At 53.9% G+C, this 9,518-nt stretch overlaps 1 protein-coding gene across 1 annotated transcript; it reads left to right on the top strand.

Annotated features, from left to right (window-relative positions):
• Positions 1-851: 851 nt before the first annotated feature.
• Positions 852-1,373, top strand: LOC109767758 (uncharacterized). Its single transcript, XM_020326484.2, has one exon. The coding sequence runs from the start codon at positions 1,076-1,078 to the stop codon at positions 1,328-1,330; it is 255 nt and encodes an 84-aa protein (XP_020182073.1). The 5' UTR covers positions 852-1,075; the 3' UTR covers positions 1,331-1,373.
• Positions 1,374-9,518: the final 8,145 nt, after the last annotated feature.

The following is a 9,518-nucleotide window of genomic DNA, read 5'->3' as shown; positions in this document are numbered from 1 at the left end:
CATTGCTTTTCTAAGTTGCCTACAACACTCTAAAGTTGATTACCAGTGATACTTATATTAGTTGCTTGCAATTACTATTTCAGTTGCCTACAATACATAGCAAAGTTGCACATTAGTGTTGCTAAGTTGCCTGAAACTAAGTTGCTTACCATACCTAAAAGTATTGTAAGCAACTAAGGATGCCATTAAGCTACTCGCTAGTCATAGCAACAAGCTTAGTGTAAATGTAAGCCTAGCTCGAAAAACTAAGTTGCCAGCTATACTATAAACTTGGAGGTGAAGCTAGTTATGGTAGAATACTTGCTAGTTATGGTACGAAACTTAGAGATGAAGCTAGTTAACTTCGTAGTCATGATAGCCAACTTTGAAGGGGTCTTCGATGATAGGCAGTCATACTGCACACACTAACAAGAAGTTGCTTTCATATAACACTAAAGTTGCTTCCTTAGCACCCAAAGTTGCTCGAGAAAAAAGTTAGTCGAAACATACTCATATGGGATCTAGTTTTGAAGAGCTCGTCGCGGGGAACCTAGTGGTGAAAACAGATCTTGATTTCGATGTTTGGTTTAAAAGTTATAGCTTTTTGAAAATTGAAAAACATAAACTAAATGCATGCACGTGGGAACTTGCTGATAAGTCAAGGACGGGAAGGCACGCGGAAACGCAGTGACCATGTGCTTTTCCCTACACATTAAGTCCTCTCTATGGGCCCCTTGGGTTGGTTTTATTTCTACTATCCATTAGGGGACCACGTGAGGGAGGGAGACAGTGGACAAGAGCGTGCGCTCGAGACAACGAACAAGCGCAGCTGCGTTCTTAAGAATTCAGGCAAAAATAAATATTTAAAATTATACACAGTTCCGTGCCCGACTCGAGAGACGAGGACATATGCTCACAGTACACGTACCCTTCCGACGTGGCCCAGCGGCCGCCGTAGCGCTTGCATGCTTGCACACGTAGCACGGGCATACAGTACACGCATGCGCACTTACAAAACAGCGGTCGAGGAATCGGCCAGCGAGAGACACGCAAGTAACACACGCCCTTTGCGCATCGATACAGGACGCGTGCAGCCATGGAGCGGAGGGCGAAGGCAAGCGAGGTCGACGGCACGGCTGCCCACCGTGGCGCGCCACGCGAGTTCCTGGGTGCAGACACGGCGGAGAAGCAACGAGGTGGAGGCGACGACGTCGTCAACGATGGTGGCGGCGCGGCGAAGCTAAAGGAGGACGAGAAGCAGAAGACGGCGGCGGAGGGGGTGAAGCCGCTGCCGCACAAGCAGGTTCCGCAGCCTAGCGATGTGTACAACCCGGAGCTCGAGCGCCTCTGAGCTGAAGCTCATTTATATACCGAGTATTATGTCGCTTGCATCTCGCCTTTTGGTTTTTTTTAAACGGAGGTAAAAGATTTGTCTTATATATTAACGAAAACACTAACGCCCACACGTGTGGGCGTTAGCCAACTCGCCCACACGCCTCCATCGCCGTCCAGCGCCTTTTGCACGAATCTTGGCATGAAAAGGCTTTTTTCTGTGCCACGTAGGACAACTCGTGTGTGTGGCGTGTGAGGGAGTTCGCCCGCACGCCGATTTTCTCTCCAGGGTCAATAGTTCACCAGTCGGGGCGTGCGATGGAACTCCTGTCGCGCCCGCACACCGCGCATCACTTATGTTCCCCATCTCCCACGACTGCTCATTTCTCCCACTCTCCCACACCCAAACTGTCATTTGCCATGTCTTTTGAGGGGTACATGGCAACTGCCCTATTTGTGATTGTAAACAGATGGCAACTCTCTTTCATCCGAACATGTTATTGTTGCCACATCTGTTTGTAGCGCTACATGGCAACTGTCTAGTGTTAGTAGGTGGCAACTCCTAAAGATACCACCATCGCCCACATGCCCGTCTCCTCTCCCACAACCAAAAGCTATCAGTTGCCATGTGTTTTTGCAGGGTACATGTCAACTGCCTCTAGCGTGCTTGTAAGCAGATGGCAACTCTCTCTTTACCCGAAACATGTTTTTGCCATGTTTTTTTAGTGCTACATGGCAACTGTCTAGTGTTAGTAGGTGGCAACTCCTAAAGTTTTCAAATCATGGCAACTGTAGTAGACCAGACCATACATGGCAACAACTGTAGTTGCCCAAAAATGGCATCCGACACTTGACCTGAGATGGCAACTGCAGTTGAGCAACCATGGCAACTGCAGTTGTCCGACATGGCAACTGTAGTTCAGCGACATGGCAACTGCAGTTCAGCGACATGGCAACTGGAGTTACGAGCAACCATGGCAATTGTAGTTGTCCGACATGGCAACTGTAGTTCAGCGACATGGCAACTGCAGTTGTCCGACATGGCAACTGCAGTTCAGCGACATGGCAACTGGAGTTACACGCACATGGAAGAGGGTCTGGACCATAGCAATCGCGGCGGACGCGTGGTTACTGCGACGCGGGGCGTGTGGCTCGCAGGCGGGGAGGGGCGACGGCCGAGAAGGGTCGTGCGGGCCGCGTGGTCGCTCGCCCGGACGAGCTCATGCGGGCGATCGCGCGGCACACCGAACGTGCGGGCTGTGGCTTTGCGCGTCCGGACGCGGTCGTGCGGGCGGGTTCCTATCCATGCCACACGAGGCGTGCGGCACAACCACCCAATACACCACACGTGTGGCAGTTATCGGGACCCTATATTAAATAAGGAGAGAAGAGTTTATTACAATATACACCCAAAATACGGCAGGACAATTATTCTTGCAATAAAAAAGACCCTAACTTCTTTGCCCCGGCGGTCAGTGGCGGAGCCAGGATTTTCAACACGGGTATGCGGATTACAAAAATTATTGCACAACCATGTAAGAAATAAAAAAGTTCATAATAATAACAGCGAAACTATAAATTATACACCATAGCAATCTCTAATAATTCAGTTACATTGCAACAAGGAGAAACGATGGTGTGGCTCTCCCAGCCCAGCCATAATCAGGATAGAGCCGGTGGCGCTCCCCCCTCCCCTCTCCTCTCCGCTTCCCGTCTCTCTCTTCCCCTGCTCTCGCCGCTGGCCATGGCTCCCCCCGGCGGCGCGTGTCCCTCCCCTCCCCCCTCGTCGACCCTCCCACCGTCTGCGGTGCGGGGTGGCTCCCCTTGCTCCGTCCGCGCGGCGGCTCGCTCGGTGTCCTCGCCTGGGTCGTCGGCCTTCCCCGGTTCTCGTTTCTGAGCGCTGGGTGACGCGGATGACTCACCCTCTGATTCGGATGAGTGTGCCCCGTCCGTGGTGGTGGCATTGGTGTCGGCCGTCCCTCCGTCGGCCCATGCCCGGAAATTTGCTCCGGGGGACCGGGGCCGGCCGGTGTCGGTGCCTTCTGGGTCGTCGGGATGGATGCACGTTGGTCGGCATCGGCGCTTGGGGGGGCGGGGCCCGGCTCCTTCCCCGGATCGTGGTCTCCTCGGTCCTTCTCCCTCCTCCGTGGCGATGGATCCGGACGCCGTGGGGTCTCCGGTTGCTGGTGTCGCTCGTCCTCCTCCTCTCCGGCCGGGGCTGCTGCCGGGGACGGCAGATGTGCCGGCGTGTGCGGGGGCGGTTGGTGGCCAAACCCTAGATCCGGTTTGCCCTGTGGTGGAGGTGGGCTCTTGTGGGCAATTGGGCCTGTTGGCTCCTGGGCTGGCTCAGGCTGGGCCGCCTGGGCCCCCAGTCTTATCTTCTTTTGATGCTTCCCCCCCCCTCCCGTCTGTGGGCCCGAGGCAGTTGGTTGTGGCCACTGCTTCGCGTCCTTCCCCCCCGGCACGTTGTCTCGCTTCGGCCCAGTCTGGCCTGGCCTCCCTTGGCTTTATATGGGTGTGCCGCGGTTCCATCCCCCCTCCTAGGGTTTTCGGCTTCCGCCGCCGATATTCGCAGGGCGCGTCGTCCTATCCGCCACTTTTTCAGATCCATCTCCTCTCCCCCTGCTCTCCTCCTCTCTTTCACCGAAGTGCTCGCCATGGACAAGTCCAGGGGCTCCTCCTCCAAGGCCCTCTTGGGTAGCAAGCGGGCCCGTGAAGATTTGCCGGGCAATGGTGACGATCTGGCGTATGAGGCAGAGCTGCGGTCGAAGCTCGAGTCTGAGCGGGCGGCGCGCGAGCTGTCGCGCAAGCGGGATGCCTGGGAGGCGGGGCCGGAGCGGCTCCTTCACGACTAGTAGGAGTGCTCGGCGGCCAGATCTAGGACGGCGCTCCCTGGATCTGGTGGTGTGTCGGGGTCGGGGGCGGATCCGTGGGAGGCTGCCGCTGCTTCGGTGGGTGGTGGCTCCTCCTCGTCGGCGCCGTGTCCTGCTTCAGCCAGGGGTCCGGCGCCTCCACCTCGGCCGCCTCCTCGCTCGTTCGCGGCTGGTGCTGCCTCTCGCTTGGGGCCGCGCTTCGGGCCGGGTGCCTCCTCCTCCTCACCGGTCAGAGATCGTGCTCCTCCCTCTGCCCCGGGTGCCTCTTCTTCGGTTCGTGGTGATGGGATCCTGCCGCCGCCGCCTCCCCCTCGTCGCCAGCAACCTGCTGCCACTGGTCCCTCCCCGACCCTGACCTGCTTTGCTTGCCATCGCCCGAATCACTTCCGGTCCAGGTGCACCAATCCACCTTTCTACCTCATTTGCCGCTCGGATGGGCATCTTACTGTTGATTGCCGCAATCGATCCAAGAACCCTTCCTTCATTCAGTTTGGGATGGGCCTGCCAGGCTACTCTTTCTTCGCTTTGGATGCTGATGTTCCTGTGGTGATGGTTGTGCCGTCTCTCTCTAATGCGGCCATCATAACGGTGTGTGGTCAGAAGATTTCCCCGCAGATCCTCCTGGATGGTCTGAAAATTTAGGACGATGGTGGTTGGGACTGGCAGGTGCGCCAGCTTTCAGAGTATGAGTTCGCAGTGGTCTTTCCATCCAAGGACTGTCTAAGGATATCTCCTCGTGCACCAGCTTTACTCTTCCTCTAAACCAGCTTGTGGTGTCAGTCAAGGCGGCTTCTTGTGGTGCGAAGGCGGTGGGCCCTCTCACCAAAGTTGGGTGTTAGTTGATGACGTGCCAGTTGGTTCACGATCTGTGGAGTTCATGATGGCTTTTGGTACTCTCATTGGCAAGCCTGTGGAAGTTGATGCGGAGTCTTTGGGCAAGGTTGGTCAGGTGCGTCTCAATGTGTGGTGTATTGATCATGTCTGTGTTCATGGTGCCATCGATGTTTTTCCATCTCCTGAGGGTGTGCGCCTACGAGTTCGGGTCGAGGGTGCTGATTTCCATGCTCCCCTTCCGCCCCCACCTCCCAAGCCTTCTGATCAAGATGACATGCAGGGGGACGGTTCGGCCGGGGGGCAAAATCCAAGTGGTGGCACGGATCCTCGTTTTACTCAGTCTGAATGGGACAAACTGGAGCCTGATGAACAGGAGCTGCTCAAGGACAATGCCCCGGCTGCTAATCCTCGGAAGGAGGGTCTGGCTCCTCGTGAATCTGCTGCTTGTAAAGGGACCCCCTTCTCTGGTGTGTGCTCCAACGTGCCTACTTGCCCGCAGTCTCCTTCCTTCTCTAGGATTGAGGATCTTTCCGCTCCCCCCCCCCCCCCCGCGATCCAACGAGCACTCAACTAAGAAGAAGAAGAAGAAGTCGTCGGTTTAGAAATTTTCTGCTAAGAGTCGGGCATCTTCTGCCTCCAAGCAGTCGGTGGCGGGCCTGGCTCGTCGTCTGGATAAGGATCTGGGCTCTGCCTCAGGATCTGGCCCGGGTCCGGCGTCGCCTGTGCGGTGCTCCCCGGTGCTGCGATCTCCGGCGTCCACGGCGCGAAAGGGACAGCGTGTGTGCGACTCTGGCGTTTCAGTGGCTGTGAGGGCCGAGCGGCGCGCCGCGGCCAAGGATCTTCCTCCTCCAGGTTCTTCTGTCCATCCTCCCCTCCCCGCTTCCCCTATTCGCCTTGTTCTACCTGCGCTGTCGGATGATCATTTGCTTCATATTATGTCTGATGTTGGGGTGGCTGTTGAACCGGGGTTGGGCTCTCCTTCTCGCCTACTTTTTGTCATTAGGGCGAATGAGGTTGCCCAGGCTGCTATTGCAAAGGCCATGGAAGCTGCGGCTGCTGCTGGCCCTGCTGGGGCCCAGGGTCAGGCTGGGGAGGGTGGAGCGACAAATGGTTGTGGCCAGTCGTCTCCACCTCTCGCTCAAGTTAAGAAAGGTCATTCCAAGTGCTCTAAGCCTTGTTTGGCCCCGTGCAGATCGAGTCTTCGTATTAAAAACCTTACCTTCAAATGAGAGCTCTATTCTGGAATGTTCGTAATTTCGGTGCTAGGGGGCGCCGAGACCAGATTCATGACTTCGTTTGTGGAGAGCATATTGACATTTTAGGGCTGGTTGAAACGTTTAAGAAATCCTTCTCCTCTCCTGAACTGTCTGCGGTGGCAGGCATGGACAGGTTCGACTGGCACTTTCTCCCTGCTTCGGGCCATTCTGGGGGCATTCTGATAGTGTCCAGGCGGGACGTGTTTGACTTCATTACCTTTGATCATGGCATCTTTTGGGCTAGTTGTGTGGTTCATCATCGCCAGCTAAACACTTTATGGGAATTTATGGTGGTATACGGCCCCGCGGATCACTCTCTTGCCCCTCTATTTTTGGATGAACTGTCGATTAAGATTGAAGCCTGTAACATTCCTCTTCTAATTGGGGGCGATTTCAATTTGCTACGATCACCGGCGGATAAGAATAGTCCTAATTTTTCTTGGCCTCTTGCCAATGCTTTTAATGACCTCATCAGTAATTGCGCGCTCCGTGAGCTCCCTAGGGTGGGGGCGCGGTTCACCTGGTCTAACCATCAGTCCTCTCCTGTGCGGTCGGTGCTGGATCGGGTCTTTGTCTCTGACGGGTGGGATTCGCTTTTCCCCTGTGCGGTGTTGAAAGCCAGGCTTGCGGTTGGCTCTGATCATGTCCCCCTGGTCGTGGATGCGGGCATCCTTTCCCTTGTGTCTCCTTCCCGCTTCCAATTCAATGCCTCTTGGCTTGTAGTGGAGGGTTTCTTTGAGATGATGGCTTCTAAGATCTCTAATCTTCTCTCTTCTCCTCGTCGCTCCTTTGGCCCCATGGATGACTGGCACAAGGTGTGATATGAGCTACGTAAATTCTTGAGAGGTTCGTCTTGGAATAGGGCAGCTGAGCTCCGTAGAGATAAAGATACCCTTGAATCTCAACTTTGGGATCTGGACCACTCCGCTGACTTGTCTGGGCTCTCCGCCTCTCAATGGGCTACTCGCTACTCCCTGAAAGACGCACTGATGTTGCTGCATCAGCAGTCGGAAATTTACTGGCGCCAGCGTGGTGCCCTTAATTGGACTTTGAAGGGTGATGCTACGACGGCTTATTTCTTCGTGATCGCCAATGGCAGATGCCGGAGATGTTTCATTGACAGTCTGTTGATTGACGGCGTCAGAACCTCGGACCAGTCTCTTATTATGAATCACATTGTTGGGTTTTATTCCAATCTCCTCGGCTCTAAGCCGAACCCTGGGCTTACCTTCTCCTCTGAATTCTGGGATGCGGATTGCAAGATTTCTCCGGACGAAAAGATGGGATTGATGGTCCCTTTATCCGACGAGGAGATTTGGCAGGTGATTAGTTCGGCTAACCCGAACGCTGCCTCTGGGCCTGGTGGTTTTTCGATTCCCTTCTTTAAGAAATTCTGGCCGCAGTTGCGGGCTCTCATGTGTAAAATCATCCAAGGTTTCTGGTTGGGAACGGTGGATATCTCTCGTCTTAACTACGCTGTCATTACTCTTATTCCTAAAGTCAAGGGTGCGGACTTGATTTCACAGTTCATGCCTATTGCCCTTATCAATAATTTCGCCAAGTTTCCTGCCAAAGGGCTAGCCACACGCCTCTCTCCCATTGCCCATCGTACCATCAGTCCTTTTCAGTCGGCCTTTATTAAAGGTCGTTTCATTTTGGATGGGGTTCTGTGCCTTCATGAAATTGTACATGACCTTAAGATTCGCAAATCGAAAGCGGTGATTCTTAAACTCGACTTTGAGAAGGCTTACGATTCGATGAGCTGGCCTTTTCTGCGTAGGGTCTTGCTGGCTAAAGTCTTTGAGGGGCCCCTAGTTCATAGAATCATGCAGTTGGTCTCGGGAGGCCATACGGCCATCAATGTTAATGGTCAGGTTAGCAAGTTCTTTGCCAATGGTAGGGGCCTGCGGCAAGGTGATCCTGCCTCGCCCATTTTGTTCAACTTCGTTGCGGATGCCTTATCCCGCTTGCTTTCGAGGGCAGCTACTTATGGGCACATCTCTCCGGTTAGCTCTAATCTTCTTCCCCAAGGGATGACCCACCTTCAGTACGCGGACGACACTATCATTATGGTTGAGCTGAACGATGCCTGCCTTGCCCATCTCAAGTTTATTCTACTCTGCTTCGAGGCGATGTCGGGGCTTAAGATTAACTTTGCCAAAAGTGAAGTGATTGTTACTGGTGTGGACGAGTTGGAAGCTGTGCGAGTGGCACATCTGCTCAATTGTAAGATGGGGTCTTTCCCGTTCAAATACTTGGGCTTGCCCATATCCCCGGACGTGCTTCATGCCAAAGAATTTGCCACGATGGTCACAAAGGTGGGCAACAGGGTCCTTCCTTGGCGGGGTAGGTATAATACTAATGCGGGTAAAGTGGCTCTAATCAACGCCTGTCTCTCCTCCCTCCCCGTGTTCCTGATGGGCTTCTACCTCTTATCGGCTGGGACTCATGCTGGTTTTGATAAACACCGCGGGGCGTTCTACTGGAACGCGGAGGATAATCGCCGCAAATATCGCTTTGTCAAATGGAAGTGGATGTGTAGGCTAAAAAACCTTGGGGGGTTAGGGATTCTTAATACTTCCATCATGAACCAATGCTTGTTGATCAAATGGTGGTGGAAGATTATGAGTGCAGAGGACCAGCCCCTCTAGCTGTCTATTCTCAAGGCTAAATATTTCCCTTCCTCGAGCCCGATGTTTGCTCACTCGCGTGATGGCTCTCAGTTTTGGAAGTCCTTGGTCAAAGTTAGACATGTGTTCCAGTCTTTTGTTAAGTTTGTTGTTGGGGACGGCTCCTCGATTAGATTTTGGCTAGATTGGTGGTGTGGAGACTCAGCACTCTCGGTGACCTTCCCCACCCTTTTTTCTTATTGCTCTGATCCGAATATTTCTATTGCTGAGTTGGCTTCCCATGGGTGGAACATGGTCTTCCGCCGCTCCTTGTCGCCTGTAGAGTTTGAAGACTGGCAACGCCTTACTGCTTTCTTCCCTGCACTCTCGACGAACGGGGATTCGGTGTTCTGGCCACTTTTTACCTCTGGGCGCTTCTCTGTTAAGTCGCTTTACTCTAAGCTGGTTGGTGGCACACCCACTAATCGTTTTTCCCAGATTTGGAAGGCTCGGATTCCCCCTAAGATTAAGATTTTCCTGTGGCAAGCCTTCAGAGGCTGGCTACCTTTGGCTGATCAAATTTGTAAGAGAAATGGGCCGGGCTCCCAGTTCTGTGCTCTGTGCGGTGTTGTGGA

Source organism: Aegilops tauschii, chromosome 5 (assembly GCF_002575655.3).
Source record: "Aegilops tauschii subsp. strangulata cultivar AL8/78 chromosome 5, Aet v6.0, whole genome shotgun sequence".
NCBI classification, from domain to species: Eukaryota; Viridiplantae; Streptophyta; class Magnoliopsida; order Poales; family Poaceae; genus Aegilops; species Aegilops tauschii.
The sequence above is the reverse complement of the archived record's forward strand: the minus strand, read 5'-3'. Positions and strand labels throughout refer to the sequence as shown.